Source organism: Dreissena polymorpha, chromosome 2 (genome assembly GCF_020536995.1).
Source record: "Dreissena polymorpha isolate Duluth1 chromosome 2, UMN_Dpol_1.0, whole genome shotgun sequence".
Taxonomy (NCBI): Eukaryota; Metazoa; Mollusca; class Bivalvia; order Myida; family Dreissenidae; genus Dreissena; species Dreissena polymorpha.
In genome coordinates this window covers 35,747,306-35,766,688 of record NC_068356.1, presented here as the reverse complement: position 1 = coordinate 35,766,688, position 19,383 = coordinate 35,747,306, and the positions used below count along the sequence as shown (strand labels likewise).

At 34.8% G+C, this 19,383-nt stretch overlaps 2 protein-coding genes across 13 annotated transcripts in view; one reads left to right on the top strand and one right to left on the bottom strand.

Moving 5' to 3' along the window:
• Positions 1 to 19,383, bottom strand: part of LOC127866594 (FMRFamide receptor-like) — a 77,377-nt gene that overhangs the window by 15,149 nt on the left and 42,845 nt on the right. For 5 of the 12 annotated variants that reach the window (XM_052407233.1, XM_052407230.1, XM_052407234.1 and 2 more), the window contains exon 3: positions 6,177 to 6,233. The exons of 3 other annotated variants lie outside the window; for them this stretch is intronic. The gene's annotated coding sequence lies outside the window, so the exon portion shown is untranslated. Of the gene's footprint in view, positions 1 to 289; positions 503 to 4,859; positions 5,190 to 6,176; positions 6,234 to 18,106; positions 18,125 to 19,383 lie in introns of those variants that run through there. 4 more of the 12 variants (XM_052407236.1, XM_052407242.1, XM_052407241.1 and 1 more) reach the window with 4 other exon arrangements.
• Positions 7,875 to 9,556, top strand: LOC127869656 (uncharacterized). Its single transcript, XM_052412313.1, has 3 exons — positions 7,875 to 8,282; positions 8,397 to 8,883; positions 9,189 to 9,556. Exons 1-3 carry the CDS (start codon positions 7,875 to 7,877, stop codon positions 9,554 to 9,556), a joined length of 1,263 nt encoding a protein of 420 aa, XP_052268273.1.

The following is a 19,383-nucleotide window of genomic DNA, read 5'->3' as shown; positions in this document are numbered from 1 at the left end:
AATCTCTAGGTTTCAAGTACTTTCGTATATTGTAAATATTTTGTTCAACGTGTTCTTTATGAGCTTAAGCTAATTAGATAGTAAATATCAAACTCTTTAGATTTGTTTTACCTCAGCTTAAACGAGTGTGATTTGTTGCGGTTGTATTTTCGCCCAAACCCTTATTTTTTGTTGAAATCAGATGAACTCATCACATGATATATCTGGAACTGAACACAGGCTTTCGCCTATTCGACCGTGAAACAATAAAATAACATCCAATTGCGCACACGCTAAAAAGATTACTTACCATGGAATTGCCCCAATGTAAAAAAAAACTAAATTTACTGTATTACTTATCGTTATGTTCATTATGAATAAATGATGCTAGGCAACTTAGACCTTCAATCACTATCTGTAGATCCGTGAATCGCTCGACGAATTGTAAAATGAAACATACACTTGATAAATTGTTATTTAATACTGCTTACGTTATAAACGTTGAAGGTAAGTAACCCCAAGGCCACACACACATATACTATGATACCAACTGATATCTTATCTCCAATATGGACATTTCGGCAAGTCGAAGGTAAACACGTTTTATCAAAAAGAACTATTTATAGTTCTTACACCAGTACATAAAAAGAACGATCGATAAATAAAGTCGCTGATAAAATAAATGATACATATGTTTGTTTATCCCATTAAATAAAGATACATTGAACGAATCAATACTTCAAAACGGTAACACATTATCAATCAAACACATTTTTGATTGATGGCCTTCATGGCAGCTCCACTTATCATGACGTTATTGATTTCTTCAATCATTTAAAACCACTCATAAATATAGTATTATCACTAAATTCATGTTAAACATTTTCAAAGATCGATTACAAAGTTCACGTAACTCATTTATCAGAAGTTAAAAATAAACGCGTGATTGACCACTTCAATCAATTGTATTGAAAGTTAGATGACGGCAGAATAGACATATATCTTGTTCAGGTATTCAATTAAATAATTAAAGCGTTGAACGCCGAAATACTGTTGCTTGGCCATAAATTCAGTTAAATATTACGTCAAGATATTACCACATTATCAAGCAACTTGTTCTTTAAATGAATATTGTTTACAAGTGAGGAAATAATTCATGTCAAGTTGATTAAATGGTATATCCCATTTAAAAGTTAAAAATTGTATTATTTTACAAGACTTGAAACAAGCAACATGAAATAATAAAAAAAGTCCGTTAATGTGGATTGTTTAGGCCGTGGCCTGTTAACGTGTTCCATTTTTGATTCCCCTTATAACGAGCAATAAACGTTTCAGATTTGCGGTTGTAAAGACTCGGCTGTCGCCACAGCCTAAATGAAAGCGTTCAGCGCTGAAGGACTGGGGCTTTTCATAAAGGAAGTTCCAGGACACGACAAGCACCTTTTTAGGAAATATTGAAGGTATTAAAAACAGCGGAGGACACTTTGCAAATGCCATCTCAAAGGAATAGGTATTTTTTCTTTGCGGTACCAAAGACTCTGCAGTCTAAAATTGGTGCAGCGAGCATCAAACTAGTGAGTCAAACATCTTGGATGGTGCAGTTAATAAATTATGCATCCATATCAGAGTCAGAAAACTAATTAAAAGACAATCAATTATAAAATTGAGTTTCATGTTTGCTTTAAATTTTTCTTACATAAACAATAATAATAGACAGGTAAAAAAAGACAAGAAAAACTAGAATTTTGAAAGCATTTATTCATGCGTCGTTGCATTACGGTTGTTTCATGCAAGCCAATAAAAAGAAAAAATCATTATATGAATCCGTATCATATATACACTGAAAACAATGCCAGATCGGATATAGCGGAGTTTAAATACCTTAACCGCTTCAAAGTCTTGTATGGAATGTTTACACCGATTATTGCTGCTTCTTCCTGTATTTTCGCGATGATTATCTGAGATATTAACTCCATGACACTATATTCTCAAATCTTTTTCTATAAAGAAGGAATGTAGTTGAAAATTGTGAATAGTTTTATTTGATCGTTCGTCAAAAAGTTGTAACTCTGTTACTCTTGTATCTTCAATGCAATTGAGTAATTAAATAGTAATTAAATTGAATGCGTTTTAATTCCCTTTTATTATTGTTTAGTTTGAGTTACAATGCTATGACGTTAAATTTTATTAACACTTAAATGTTTTATGAATATTGCTGGGCCAAGTGTGAGGTTGAGCGCTCTATAACCAGGTTTAAACCCCCAATGCTTTGCATTGACCGTTCCAAGGCGGTGACCCCAGCTTTATTCATATTTTGTGTTTATGTTGGTTTGTATTGTGCTGTATTGTGCTGTTTTGTACTGTTTGGGCAATCGGTCACTTGCCTTAAATAAAGGACCAACTAATTGTTTTTAATGAAAATTCAATACTGCTCCAGCAGCTGGAGTTTCACTTCTTTATATTGATAGGACCTAAATAACAAGTATGCCCAAAATAGCATCCTCTCACAATCCTAAGTGATAAGATACGTAACATATAGTTATTTTATAGCGTGTCTTGGGTAGCGACGATGTTATCGAAGAATAATTATACCAATCTCATCGGTTGTCTAACAAACAGACTCAACAGAAATTCCTTACTAAGCAAATTAACGTCTATTAGAGCGAAGATATGCGCCTTGACTTTGAGTCTTAATATGATTGAAGGTATCATTTATAATTTTGCGAGCATAAATCATTCTTATCTGTTTGATACCCAATGGTTTTTGACTGCTAAACAGAACTGTGATAGTTCTATATGAAACAGACTATTTTCTAGCACTACAAATTGCCTCTGTATTAAAAAAATCTCATACATGGCACATTACGCAGATTTTCAGACGATGATATGCGACGAACAGTAGCTAAATATGAAAATAACAGGTTGTTACATTGATATGAAATGCGATTTATTATTTGAAATTGCACAAATCCTATCCAAGTTTCAGACGAAGAATGAATTTAATCCTAATAAGCTTCAAAGATAAGAAAGGTCAGATTTAAACATTCTATTGAAGAAACAAGTGTATTACATTACTATTAAACATAAGTAATAATGATCAGAACTTTTTCTTTTCGGTGTTTTTGTTGTCATCGTTTTTGTTTTGTAATTGTATTGATTTCATATATTGACACGCGTTATAAAAACTAAAGGAAAAGCAGCCACTTAAGCCAACACCCAACAACAAACAAAGATGAGAATAATAGTCAATATTATTTTTGCCTTTTTTTAATTATTTAAATATATTTTTCCCAAAATGCGTTTAGCACGTTTGTGTTTTCCAAATAATGGTGACATTTCCCCCTAATTTCCATCCGCACAGCCACATGCAATCATGACACTTTCGAGCAATCGTGCCAACATAGTTCTTAAACGCAATGACTTTCTCTATTTATTCCCTTTTTTATAGACAGTATATAAATATACTTGCATTTAACAAACCTGAAAAATATTATTCATTTCATTAACTGATGCTTGCGGCTACGTGTTTTTGACATTAATAAGGTTTATTGCAGGTTTGTTCTGGGAAACAAACAACATTAAGAACTTCGGTATGAAAAGTGAATGTGCATATTAGTTTGAGCCATTAAAAACCAATAATGAATAGTCTTTTTTCTCTTCCAGACTTCATCAATGTGTTCCATGCATTATGACAAGAAAAGGTCCTCTGTTAAAAGGAACATCTTTCAACAAAGACCTGTCGTTTTTGTATTTTCGTTTCTGATTGTGTTTACTTCAAGTTACAAATGCGATAATCGCCAATCTAATGGTGGATGGAACTTCGAACATGATTTATAAGTATACCTGTATTCGTTGGGACTTAAGAAGATAGAATACCTCATTCTCAGTAACTCTTCATTCAAAAAAAATGTTGCCTTCTTACGGTCAACATAATTGAACAAAGCATCTGGGACAGAATATATCAATTCAATAAGCAGTTATACCGTATGGTCGCAATTGGCAATTTTCAGGCAAGAACAGCATAGCATTCATCTTGTATGGCGTACTGAATTGTATTAAAACGATGATATTGGCTTCCCTAGTGCGGTCAGTAGGAATTTAAAACGTGTAAAGTATTTGAAGACCGATAAGAAAGTTGCTTTCTGCTAGCGAATGGTGTTTTTGTTTAAAACTGATTTTTTTAAATTTAGTTGTTCCTACATAACGTTTAATCAATCACATTGTTAACAAATAACAAGAAGCCAACTGACAATGAATCTTGCAATACGATTGCGGGCATTGAGGGCCATGATATTCTAGTCAAGATACCGGCAAATGTGTTAACAGATTTATAAATTTCCAGCCAGAAACGATTGGCCATCCCTTTTTATGATTTATTGTTGTAATTTTTTAGGGAATAATGTTTTGTAAACACACGTGCATCTTTGAGTGGGGTCATTCCTTAATAATCGCAAACAAATGTATCATTTAGATTCGCCGATGATTGTTATTGGAAATTATTCGTTATGATTTACTACCAGAAGTTATACTGCCTATTATTTATTGTCGATGCAATATTTTATAACAGCAATCAATAATGATCTTATAAGTACATCACACGTGCGTAAATATAATACAGGCATGTTTTACGTTTTGCTGGTATTCCTTACATAGGAACGTGAATTTAAAACGAAGCGTCTACATTTACGCAATCATGTATGCTCATCGTATCTAAAAACATATCGATATTCAATGGATTACTGAGTATAAACGCTTGCTCTAAACGCACACTCTTACATAAGGCGATCAGGAAAGTTCTTTCCTTTACAAATGATTTTCGAGAATGTAGCAATTGCTAGATGCTTATAATATTAAATAAAGCAACATAACAGAGAACTTACCATTTGAAAAACGGACCCCATCACCTGAACTGTCTTCAGATCTTATATACTATCACCAAAATATCGTCAGATGTGAAATATATATTCTATGTATAGACTTATTTTTTATTGTATTAGTTGATTGGAATAAATTTACCAAGTGTTGTTTAAAGGGGCCTTTTCACAGATTTTGGCATTTTTTAACTTATTCATTAAATGCTTTATATTGATAAATATAATCATTGGATCGTAAAAGCACCAGTAAAAAATCAAGAATAAAATTTAGAAAAGGAAAAGAACATTGCCCGGAGCAGGTTTCGAACCAGTGACCCCTGGAGTCCTGCCAGAGTCCTGAAGTAAAAACGTTTTAGCCTACTGAGCTATTCCGCCGAGTACACATTCTTGACGTTTTTTATACGTTATATAAGCAATCTTCGTAGTTTAACAAAATTTAACGACAAAAACAGAACTCTCCAAATTATTCAATCGTTTCGCGTTGCAACGCTTTATAATTTTTAGGTTTTAAAATCGTCAAAAGATGCATATAATGGCTATATTAGAGCATGGTTAATGTTCAGTATTACTGTTTCCTCACAAATATCAAAACTAAAACGAAAATTTGCGGATCTGAAACAACTTTTTTCAATTTTGTCAATTTACCAAAGCGTGAAAAGATCCCTTTAAATGCTCCTCAGATTAATCACATTTTATGCCAAAATATAACAACACGTTCATAAATTCTGGGACGCAGCCAACACACATTTTAATTAATATCTGTAAAGTATCGGGAGGGCATTAAAATGCACTTTACTTTAATGCGGTGTGTTGAGATAAATATAACGGCGAAATTATTGAGATGTAACAAACATTGACGGGATCAACGATGGTTGATCAAAAACATGTACATATTTCGCATTGGCGAAAAAACATTTTAAAAAGGCATAACACAATTTGCGTCTTTTTATTGGTGGTATGACCACTAAATGTGAGAGCTTTAACAACGCAGAAAAGGAATATTCCAAATAAAGTTTATTTTGCTACACTTCTGAGTTGTATAATCATGAATATCCGAATGTTGGAATCGCGGAAATTCAACATACATTTGTGCTGATAAATACTGTTTTGCAAGATAAACAACAGGAAATACCGTAATCACAAACGATCAAATCAATTGTCGGACATTTATATTGTAACACTCAATAAGAATACGCATACTTATATACGTGTACATGCCACTTGTCTGGATTTGGTGTACAAATGAAAACGTATAGGTATTTCATTTAAAGCATACAAAAACTACATATCAATAAAGGATTAATTCAACACATGTTAACTTACTGTGGTGCCATAATGGAGTTAATGTATAAACAGTCAGTTTCTTTCTTTAACTGAAATCTGAAAAGAAAGAGCTAGAAATAATAAACTGGTTCTTAAAAATTATATTTTATTCATACGTGCATTTCTCATATGCAACTACTACAGATTCGTAATATTAAATAATTGAGCCGCTTTATGTGAAAATGGGTTTTATGTCGCAGTTCGGTCAGGAGCTACCCTGTCTAAAGTGACCAAGAAACCTTGCGCGATTAATGGCGTAGAGCTTCTCTTGTCGCATTTGGCATAAGACCCATTTTCGTATGACGCTGCTCCTATAATAACCACGAATGTTCCACCTTTCTCTGAAATGCTGTATAATCCGTATATTGCGAAAACTATCTAAAAAATTCATAGAACAATACCATGCTTTCAACATTATTTTTTAAACAAGAATATGGGTCGTCCGGAAAGCGTTAGTTATGTATCAAACACTAAGTACTGACATGGTTAATACGAAAAAAACTACTGAGAAACACGGATTAAGAAAGAAAGTGCAAACTAATGTATCAACAATTGCGGGCATTCTTAAGATAATATTAAATGCACAAACAGATGTGCTTTATAAGACATGCACGTAGAGATTGCATATGGTAACCCTAATGTGTTATCGGATAAGAAGTCTATCGCATAAAATGTTTTTTTTTACATATTCCAGCGGTTGAAAAGGCTGATGTCCAATGAATATTTTATCGGCATTTCGAATGTGTCTATACATTTGACAAACCACTAATTGATATATGTTTATCTTATACAATACATCTGAATTAAGAGATCACGAAATTTATTTCGCGAATAATAACAATTTCCATTATATTTGTCCCAAGTATAACAGTTTATCGCATAGTGTTAAATTCTTAATACTAACAGCTTCAGGGGTCTACGGATTCACCAGGCAAGATCGGCATGTGGTCAAAAGGCATCCCAGAAGCAGCGCACAAGTTTAATCCTTGGTGAGACGCAGGAGGACACTAGTCAGGAGGCTACCCATAGAACTAGAGACCTTTCTGCAGATGAGATGCCATCTGACAGCACACAGATTCCTGATGAATCCCAAATTGATCCTCTCCTTGAGTTACTTCAAACCCAAGATGACCCTGAACCAGTAAAAGAAGTACCGCATAAGACCCCACCAGCAACACCAGAGGAGGAAAGGGACCAAGAATAGTGGCCAAAGACTTCGAATAAAAAGGCATGGACAGACTTTGATCACGAGCACGTCATTTGTGGCCATGACAAGCCTAATTTACACGGTTGGCAAAGAACGATATGGAGTCTATGAACCAAAACATTCCAAACCGTCAAGTCAACCCAACAGGAGAGAAAGGTAGTTACAGGCCATTAGACAAGAGCTTAAGAAACTGCGAAAGGCATGTAGAAACGCCAAAGACGAGGAGAAACTTGGATTGCAAGAGCTACGAGACTTGCAGAGAAAGCAACTGAGGAAACTCAGAAAAGCAGAGACAGCAAGAAAGAACAGACGAAAGAGAGCACAACAAAGGGCTGCATTTATAGCCAATCAATACAAGTTCTCCAAAAAGTCGCTACCGAAGGAGAAATCAGGCATCCTCAACAGCTCAATGGAGGAGATACATAACCACCTACAGGGATACACACTCTGACACCAGAAGAGATGACCCTTTGGGCCCATGTGCACACATCATGCCTGAACCAGCTCCAACTATAGCACTTGACAGTAAAGAACCCACCCTGGCTGAGGTGAAAGATGTAGTGAAGAAAGCTAGAGCTGGCTCTGCCCCAGGATCTAATGGAATACCATATAAGGTCTACAAGATGTGCCCAAGACTGCTTCGTCGCCTTTGGCGCCTAATTAAGATGGTATGGAGAAAAGGACAAGTACCGGAGTTCTGGCAGAAAGCAGAAGGCCTATTTGTTCCTAAGGAAACAAACTCGCACAACATTAGCCAGTTCAGGACAATATCTTTTTTAAATGTGGGCGGCAAGATCTTCTTTGCTGCCCTCGCTAGAAGACTGACCACACACCTTGCTGCTAACAAATATGTGGATGCTTCAATCCAAAAACGAGGTGTGCCTGGATTTTCTGGTTGTGTAGAGCATACAAGCGCTTTACGCCAGCTGAAACGTGAAGCAAAAGTTAACCAACAGGATTTAACAGTAGTATGACTAGACCTAGCCAATGCATACGGCTCCATACCACACCAGCTGATAAGAAGAGCGCTGGATCACTATCACATACCAGCACATGTACAGAACGTTGTCCTTGGGTACCTAGACAACATCCAGCTGCGTGTCTCAGTGGGAGAGAAGGTAACGGAGTGGCAGATGCTTGAGAAGGGAATCATTACTGGCTGCACCGTTTCTGTTACCCTATTTGGCATGGGCATGAACCTCATCCTGAATGCTGCCAAGAAGGAAAGCCGTGGACCAAAAACAGCGTCATGGATCTACCTACGAAGCAACAGGAGCATCATTGATGACTTGACTATAACAACCCAGACACATGTGCAGGCTAGATGGGTCCTCTCAGCTCTTGAGAATACAACATCTTGGGCAAGAATGAAATTCAAGCCAAAGAAATCCAGAAGCCTTATCATCACGAAAGCCAGTCAACCAAGAAGTTCAACCTCCAGGTACAGGGAGAATACATACCATCTATCATGGATAGTCAATTCAAGTGCCTGGGCAAGTGGTATGATGCCAGCCTCAACGATACAAAAAATGTAAAGCGCATCAAAGGCCAGCTAAATGAAGGGTTGACACAAATAGACAGGTCTTGGCTACCAGAAAAATTCAAGGCATGGTTGTTAAAATACGGACTACTACCTCGCCTGATGTGGCCCCTTATGTTGTATGAGATAGCAACATCAACAGTGGAGGGCCTAGAAAGAACCATAAGCAGGCATCTTCGAAGATGGGTAGGGGTACCACCAAGCTTTACAAACATAGGTCTTTATGGAAGATCCAATAAGTTACAACTCCCGCTCTCATTATTAGTGGAGGAGTTCAAGGCATCAAAGGCACGACTGGTGGTAACTCTGAATGAATCCCGAGATGATAAGATCAGGAAAGCTGGCATAGAGACAAAAAAGAGAGAAAGTGGTCAGCCAGCCAGACAGTCCCAGGCCAAAAGTAGACTTAGGCAGCAAGGGCGCCAAGGTCTTGGATTCTCAACATGTCCTAACTGGAGCCAAGCAGCCAGCGGGGAAAAAAGAAAAATGGTAGTAGATGATGTGCGGAAGATGGAAGAAAACGAGAGAAGATCTAGAGCAGTAGCCATGGGTTCACAGGGAGCATGGACAAAATGGGACACCACACCAAGGAAGATGACATGGGACCAGATCTGGAAGTATGAGCCTTTGTGAATCAGCTTCTTACTGCGGTCGGTATATGATCTGCAACCCTCACTAACTACCATACACAGATGGGGAATACAAGACAGCCCATCATGTCAACTGGTAACAGAACTGAAGCATGGAGCACATTCTATCGTCATGCAGCACATCACTCTCGCAAGGCAGATATAGGTGGCGCCATGACCAAGTTCTTCAAGATATGGCTGACATTCTTGAAACACAGCGAACGAAGAATAGAAAACAGCCACAGCCAAAAACCATCCACTTCGTTAAGGAAGGCCAGTCAGCACCTAAAGGCGAAATAACAACACCTTCAGTACTTTACGAAGCTGACAATTGGAATATGGCTGTTGACCTACAGAAAAAGCTCGCCTTTCTGGAGGTAGTACAAACCAATCTCAGACTCGACATTATCATCTGGTCCAACACTGCAAAGTACCTGGTGACGATTGAATTGACAATCCCATGGGAAAAAAGGTGTGAAGAAGCCTATGAAAGGAAGAAAACCAAGTTCTCTGATTTCATGGACAAATGCACACAACAAGGATGGAGAACCTGGATGTTCCCTGTTGAAATAGGAGCAAGGGGTTTCCCAGCCAATTCAATATGGAAGATGTTGGGCGCCATGGGACTCAACGGCCATGAGAAAAGGACTGCTGTGGGCAGACTAGAGCAATCAGCTAAAAGGGAATCCAGTTGGCTATGGTCTCGAAGAGATGAGAGGAGCTGGAAGCCAGTCACCCACACGTAGTGGACTGATCACCACGCGGACCCACCACCTGGCATGGAAATTATTGTGGTCACAAATAAATAAAAAACGAGCATTTTGTTTCTACAAACATCTATGAAATCGTACCACATCTAGCGTTGAAATTGTGGCTATTGCTATAAGGAACACTGATTGTTTAGGTGTAAACTTTATTTTACGAAATACCTTACGAAATTCCCGTTGATTTTGAGCGTTATAGAGACTTTAAACGGTATCGACAAAGCTCTGACGGTGTCTAAAGATTGGTTTTTAAATGCAATCCAATTAGCTTTATGTACTTTCCGACGAATTAAACATTAAAAAAAATACCTTACATTAACACAAAGTTTTTAAACCATCCTTTAAAAAGATTTAACAGTTATTTGATAGTATTTACACGGATTGGTACGTAAGTTCAACGATTGTTCACATGTTACAAGTTGTATTGCTTACATTAGCTTACTTTTGATTACATCGTTTTATTGCGGCATTTTTGATAAATAATCGAAATTTACTCTATACACAAGGTCGCGTAAGTATTTACAAAATCAATGTCATAGTTTCCAGTTGGCCACCACTGTTTATGCACATTACATGCATTTATTTATTGAAGCGATTCGCATTGAACACACATATTTAAATATATGCATGACAATAAAACTGTGTGCCAAGAATCGGTATAAAACAGACATTAAATAAGTGATCAAAATAGCCAGGCTCCAAACTAAAAGACGAATTACATAATAATATAGGTTATTGAGGGCTAAGATATTTTTTAGTTTTCTTCTTCAAACATTCTCATTAAAGTTGAGAATGTTTGGAATGATATAGGATGTCACATAACTCAAAACGCTTAACTTAAATGTTCTTAATGTGACCGAAATGTAAAAAATAAATGTGAACTAAAGTTGTTAATTAAAACAGATAAAACGATTTTTTCTGAAAATAAACGTTGGCAGAATAACCTAACATATCATTGTCAGTACAAAAACATTCGAAATTTAAATGCACTTCAAGAAACCAAGCAGTCTGACAAATATTTTAAAATCGGTGATGGATAACACTGTATTCGTTTGACTTTGTATTTTTCCTTGATTAAACGAATTGCGAATTAGTGTCATTAAATGGATTTTGCATCTATTGTAAAATAAATATACAACATTAAACTTTGATACTGATGATTAAAAAATTAAAACTATAGATCTCAATCTGTTTCAGATCCCTGGTATCTCTATTTCTCCCGACTCAGTTCATTTCATCAATACCACGAATATCTTGAGCAAACATAAGCACTAAGTATACAGGTCATTCGTGTTTGACGCATAAAGATTACAAATTGCATTAAGGGGTGTTGCTGCACTTTTGCTGTTTTTTTTTCACCAAATAGATTTTCTTCAAAATTTCTATTCAAGTACTATATACAAATACTATATGAAAAATGAAATAAAAATATAGGGTCACCGGCCTTGTTATGATTTTATTCACCATTTTATAACATCTACTTTTTCATTTAAGCTGGAAAATCTCTAATTGCCTCAAACCAATTAATAACCTATGAAATAGACAACATATAGATATTATATAAGCTGAGATACATTACATACCATTTAATTAAACAACACAATGCCAAAAAATGGAGAACACTAGTTAAATTTAAAAAAAAAATAATATTTTTACGTCACCCCATTGTCTTTAATTTAAATACCAGACAATTTTAATTATTTCTAATAACAGTGTCGTCAAAATGCGTTCGTGTTGTAACAGTGCATCAATTTGCTTGCCCTGGTTTAAATAAGGACGATCATTAGATCCACTTCAATATTATCTCTCTGACAAAATAATAATGTGTTCCGAAGCAAGCACATAAATATCAATCATTATTATTTGTTTTAATTATATCACTTGTTTTCAAGATGCATGATACCCACGAGATATCCTATATTTGCCTATACATTCAAGGCATATTTTACAAGTACAAGCCGCCAATTTATATAAGTAAAATTGTTTAATTGTGCTTGAATTCTTCTCGGTTGAACATTCGGTTTACCTCCATAATTTCACTCGCACTCTGTGTATTATCTAATAGTGCGGTGTAGCCCTGAAGGCGGTACAGAAGCGCTGTCAATTTCATCGTTACTTGATAACTCAAAAACACCAAGATGTTTGCAAATAGAATGATGAATGTCACATAAGAACATCGTAAATGTATACTGTTTATAACACATGGAATGTTAAATATCTGTGGAAAAAAAATCATTGATAGTATTCCCGCAAGCTACGTTGCACGGACATGTCACGGATCTAATTCTGCTTTGTTGTCTAAAGTTTCCCAGTAAATATTAATTAATCCCTTCAGCATCATGTACTGCAGATGACATTTTTGTTAAACATAACCAGATCGGAACAAATTAACGAATTACACGCGACCATTTAACTCAAACATTTTCAATAAAAATCACATAAAATCTGGTAATAGACAATAGGCCTATTTCCGGACATCTTTTAGCATGAGATTTAATCTAGATTAGCTGTATATTTTGTCTTTTAATGTTAGCAACAGGAGTTATTGCCAAGAAATAGTCAGTTTTACCCCAAGACCATCGTTATAGTAATAACGAAGGATCTTCGTATAATAATCCTAGTCCAGATAGTTTATATATGAGCCGATACATTCGATTAATGGTGTTTTATAGTAATTTCAATCAACCGTATATTCGACCCAATGTTTTGATCTCTAATTTGTATGTAATAACGTCATAATCATCAGACGAAAACACTATTGCATTGTCATATATGTAGGACCTGGCACGAGTTGTCATATCATACAAAATTTTATTAAACGAGTTCAGGACTTTTGTTAGTAAGCGAGTCTTTGGCGAGCTTACTAACGAATTTTGTGGACGAGTTTAATACAATATGGTATGATATGACAACGAGTGTCAGATCTTTTTTATCACATGCTTTTAAATGAGCAAATTAAATAAACATTTACGCAAACATAATGACAAATCCCGAATGTTGTTTACATTTCGTGACGTCATTTGACGTCATTTCAGCAAAATAACAAAAATGCGATTGGTCAATAAACGAAAACTTAAGCCAATAAAAACGCTTAAAAATGTTGTATTATACATGTGCAATATAAAAAAAAATGTAATGGTTGTTTTACATGGGAAACAGGGTATAGCATGTGATAAATCTATGCTTGCATCTTAACACTATTAAAGGATTTATATATATATATATATATATATATATATATATATATATATATATATATATATATATATATATATTAATACTATATTATTGAAGACTGTATTTATAGTTGAATAATATTTTTTTCTATTTTTTCAAATAATAAATAATGAGACCTATATAACAACTTCTCGATTATTCCCCTACTATTGTTCACATTTCAATGTTTTAAACTTGTAAACGATTTTGTTCAATTGATAAATACCATTGATTTCAAGGCGCGAAATTTTCCACAGGAAGAGGTATTGAAATGATGTAACATCAGCAGTTTCAATTTGATATATATGATTAGATGTTACAAACGCAAATAAAAGCCTTTCAAATCTTAACATAATGCAGAAAACTTACTTTCTTTTAAATCAAGTACAAACTATGGAATGAAAATGCAAATCAATCTGCTAATCGTGAACATTAAAGGGATCTTTTCACGGTTTGGTAAATTGAAAAAATTGAAAAAAGTTGATTCAGATTCGCAAATTTTCGGTTTAGTTATGATATTTGTGAGGAAACAGTATTACTGAACGTTTGCCATTGTCTAATATAGCCATTATATGCATCTTTTGACGATTTAAAAACCTAAAAAATATAAAGCAACGCGAAACGATTGAATAAAAAAATGGAGAGTTCTGTTGTTGTCGTTTAAATTTGTGAAACTACGAAGATTGCTTATATAACGTGGAAAATACCCATCTTATGTATGCTTGGCAGGATAGCTCAGTTGACTAATGCGTTTTTACTTCAGAACTCCGGGGGTCACCGGTTCGAGCCCTGCTGTGGGCTACTTTTTTTCCTTTTTTAAATTTTATTTTTGATTTTTTTACTGGAGCTTTTAAATTTTAATGTTTACATTTATCAATATAAAGCATTAAATGAAAACACTTCAAAACATGCCAAAACCTGTGAAAAGGCCTTTTTAAAATCTAATTTATTATTCAATATTCCGATTGAGTCTTCCATCAGGATGAAAATCACCGTCCAATAAACTCGTCCTTACATATATCTGAGCCTCGCTCTGGGAAAAACGGGGTTTAATAAATTTGTTTAAAGTGTCGTCCAAAATTAGCCCCGCACAGGATAATCTGGGACGACAATGTCTGCCTAAACTGGTTTTCTGCTAAAATGAGACTCATTTAAAACGAACAATACAATAAATACGGAAAGTGTCGTATCTGGTTAGCTTCTGCGGACTGAACATGCTAATCTGGGACGACACTTTACACTCGTATATTAAGCCCCGTTTTGTCACAGCGCGGTTCAATGTCAATTGCATATGGTCTACCCAAAACAATCAAGAGGGTATAATGAAAAACCTTGAAATCCCGTATTGTGCGATATATCATGATACACAGTTTTTCCAGATGGAAAAATCAATAACATTATAGTGTAAAATGTTCTTATTTAAATCGGTAGTTTAATTTAAAACAAGAGATGTTCATAACATGTATTTTATTTTTATAATAACTTTTGTTTATATATAAATATGTGAGAGTATAAAAGTATTAAACTAAACGAACTTATTTTCTAGTAGCAGGCACATTTTATTATATATAAAGCAAATGACGTCTGCTAGATATTAATTATTCAATAAAGATAACGTTCCAAATATGATATGCTAGTAATTAATTATATTTTTAAAATGACGCGTAGGAATTACAAACATACTTTTATTACTTCTTTCAACTCTTGGTGTACACGTACTCGTTAGCAATGTACAAACCCATGAAATTCCGTTTGAAACAATATCAAGCACTGCTAACAGTGAGATGATCTTACAACGCCTTTTATAAAATTGATATGAAAACAACATTTATGAAATCAGATGGTGTGTGTAGTTGTGCACATCAACAATTGAATATTCAACAAACAAAGAGTAATCCATCAATTTATTTATTGGAATAAAGTCCATTACTCTTTCCGCAGAACTACACTTTTTTGGTTGGTCGCGTTAGCGGCCGACTAAATTTACAGAGCATATTTTGCAAATAAGTATGTGCTTACAAGCCTTATCTACGGTAAGAACCGCAACTCACTCTGCTAGGGACGATTACCGCTGCCTGTCTGCAGCAGACGACAAATGATTCTGCTCTAGCAGTGAGTGTATATACCAGCTTGTAAGACGACATTGGCTAGTCAAGTGTTTATCATTGAAATCTGTACATATTGGCTGCTTTCAGGGAAAACGGGGCTTAATGCATGTCAAATAAGATTAGCCTGTGCACACTGATTAGCCTGTGCAATGCGCACAAGCTATTCAAGGACGACAACAGCAAACAACTTCATTGCCTTCAGCGCTTTGATATATCAATGAGAGCAAATTGTGATTTCGTCATACATGATGTTCGGTATTTTTGTCCACATACTACACTTACACCAACGCGCATTTCGTTGATCAAATCGGCAAGAAAGTCATAAAATAAGTTACTAAGTAAACGTATTAAATGGTTATTCAAACTAATTTAGATAAAGGCTATAGGCGCCAAAACGAGTGGTGGTTTTCGTTTACAGAAATATTGTAAAATCTTTTACGACGTTAATTCTATATACAGAGTCGTTTCCATCATTATTTGCTCAAAGGCACGATAAAATACAATACAATACCGTAACCCCAAGAAATAAAGATGTCGTTTCCCTATCCCCCTTCTTTGTTTTGATGAATAATAAATCAATTTAGGACCTTATTTAATAAACGTTAATGTTGAGTCTGAACAAAACATGTATTTAGTGCTTCGAATACATTTTTATTAGATATTGACGCGTACATTTTTATTCACATATCAGTGTTTTAATTGTTTAGTGTAATTGCTTACAACTAAAGTGCAAGTGTGTTAAGATTGTAGGATAGCATGGAAACCAGTTATGCATTTGGCTTTTCCCAATATGATTCCACCTCGACACCATGCACAATTTAATTATTTACCCATTCATAATGAAATCGAAGTTTGTAGACAGATATATTACTCGATTGGCAGTGAATTGTTTAGGTTGGTTAATTAAAACATGAAGATATTTTTCAAAGCAAAACTATTGCTGCTACAATGTGTTTTATTAATTACTCGCAGTACTTTGTTGACAGTGTAACGTGCAATAACAAGCGGAAGCTTGCTCCTTTTGCAGAGTCACATTATTATATCACGCTCATATATCCGCTACTTGTCGTGAGCAGGTGCTTGAAGCCGGAAGAACGAGTTGAACGGTACAATAATTGCATCGCTTCTTTTTTAAGCATTATCAGTTTTGATTTTAATCTAGGAAATAAGTTTGAAAAAATCCCATCCATGAAAGGTCACACACAAAACAGAAGGTGTTTAGTTTCAGTGAAAGACCCCATTGTGCGTCCTAATGAATTGAATATTTCGCTTTAAAGTACTATCAGTATTGAAAATATCTTGATTAATGTTATCCACATGACCTTTCGCTAATTAGATAGTAAATATTAAAATCATTAGACTTATTTTACCTTAACTAACTAGAATATCAGTTTGTTGCGGTAGCATTTTGGTCAAAAATGTTTAATGTTTTGATGGAGTCCTTCGGCATGAATCCATCACATAATGTATCTGGAACTGAACATATGCTTTCGTCCACTTAAAGCCCCTATACAACCGTGTAAAAAATTATCGTCCGATTGCGCACATGCTGAATTGAAAACTTAACATGGAACTGTCCGCTGCAAAATGTAATAAACATAATTTACAGAATAACTCATCTTCATATTGACAAACATGCAATTTTGTAAATGACTAAGACATGCACATAATATCTGCACACTCTTGAATCGATAAACAAAGTGTTATAAAAAACATGAAGTTGTTACAGTGTTTTTAAATAGTCCTAGTATAAACGTTGAAGGTAAGTAACCCCAAGGCCACAAACAAATATATTGTGATACCAACTGATATCTTATCTCCAATTCGGACATTTCGGCAAGACAAAGTAGTCGAAGGTAAACACGTTTTATCAAAAAGAACTATTTATAGTTCTTACACCAGTTTGTTTATCCCATTAAATAAAGATACATTGAACGAATCAATACTTCAAAACGATAACGCATTATCAATCAAACACGTTTTTATTGATGACCTAAATGGCGGCACAACTTATCATGACTTAATTGATGTCTTCAATCATTCAAAACAACTAATTACAATATTTATATCACTAAATTCATGTTCGCATTTTCACAGATCGACTCGTATGTTATGTTGCTCTTTTATCAGAAGCAAGTATAAACGAGAGAATGGTCATTTCAGTTAAATTAATTGAAACTTAGATGACGGCAGATTTTGTTTTTATTTTGGAGTTAAATTTAACAAGTCAAGCGTTCAACGATGAAAGAATGTGTCTTGTCGTTAATTCAGTTAAAGCTTACTTCAAGATATTAGCACATTGTCAAGAAAACTTGTTCTTTGTGAATAATGTTTTAAAGTCAGGTAATAATTTGTGACAAGTTGCTTAAATGTAATGCATTATTTTACAGTTAAAATGTGTATAATTTGACATTCTATAAAAAAAAAAACAGAATATGAATAAAATTACACAAAGCAGACCATTACGTTGAGAGCAAGAATGCTGTCTCCGTGGCCAGTCCTCTCCTCTGATCACTGTGTTATTGTCATCTCAACGCCATACTCGTTCCGATGCGCGGTTTTAAAGATTCCGGCTGCAGACACAGTCTTACTTTAAGCGTTCAAGGCTGAAAGACTGCGGAATGCCATCAATTGAGCTTTAACCATTTAACCCTAGTTGACTCTCCCGTCCTTCTAAATTGGATCAATTTGTTTCAACAATTAGGGATGTCTAGTATATTGATTTCTATATATAGAATATTTCTTACAGAAATTCCTTTAAGCAAACAGCGCAGACGCAGATGAGACGCCGCATGATGCGGCGTCTCATCTGGGTCTACGCTATATACCAAGGCCTTTTTTCTAGACGCTAGGCATAAATGGGTCAAGGTCACGCCATAAAGATTTTTTTTAGAAAACAGTAATTTATTGACGAAACGTTTTAACAAAATATGAATATGTGTCTATTTTCCGCGCTCAATGATATTGAAGGCACTAAAGCAGGGGAGGTTAAAGAGGAAATGTCGTCTCAAAAGCAATTTATGTTTGTTTTAATTTAACGTAAATAATTTGTTTTAATTTGTTTTTAATTTGTTTTAATTTAACGGTATAACTTCAGTACATAAAATATGTTCTAAACTAATGTAAAAAGCCTTTGAAATTAATCGACCATAAACTAGTATGTTGATGTCGTTATTTGCTTTACTTGTGATGAAAAACTAATAAATATAAACGTACACATGACCACGTAAAAGTGCAATTTTCTAAGTGTTTAGCGATCCGTCGTCACTCTTCAGTCAATTGATGAAAGCCAATAAATGAACAATATTCATGCCCTGATTCCTTATCATGTATGAGCTAAATACAGTAACTGTCATAACATACATGTAGCATACATACGCAACCCACTTAAAAGTCCTCGTGAAATCTAAATAATACAAGCATGCTAAAAATAGCATTCTCTCACACTTCAAAGTTTGTTGATAACTGAAACATATGTATTTTAAAATGTTTTTGGGGTAGCTGCGAAGATTATCTGTTATTAATCATACACAATCACATCGGTTGTCTAACACGCAGCTCAAAATAAATTCCTTAGCAATCAAAAAAACTTCCATCAGAGTAACAGATGCGCTTTGGCTTCAAATCTAAACTGGATTTATATTGTTTTTTTATAATTCGTTGAGCATAAATCATGCCTATCTATTTGCTACGCCATGGTATTTGACTGGTTTTCAAAACTATAGTTCAACAGTAAACAATAT

Bases quoted from the DNA above. Each gene is read 5' to 3' on its own strand.
- LOC127869656 (XM_052412313.1), top strand. From the start codon at position 7,875: ATGCCTGAACCAGCTCCAACTATAGCACTTGACAGTAAAGAACCCACC. The intron at 8,283-8,396 runs GTAGAGCATACA...ATACCACACCAG, and splicing joins TGCCTGGATTTTCTGGTTGT to CTGATAAGAAGAGCGCTGGA. The intron at 8,884-9,188 runs GTATGATGCCAG...TCTCATTATTAG, and splicing joins TTCAAGTGCCTGGGCAAGTG to TGGAGGAGTTCAAGGCATCA.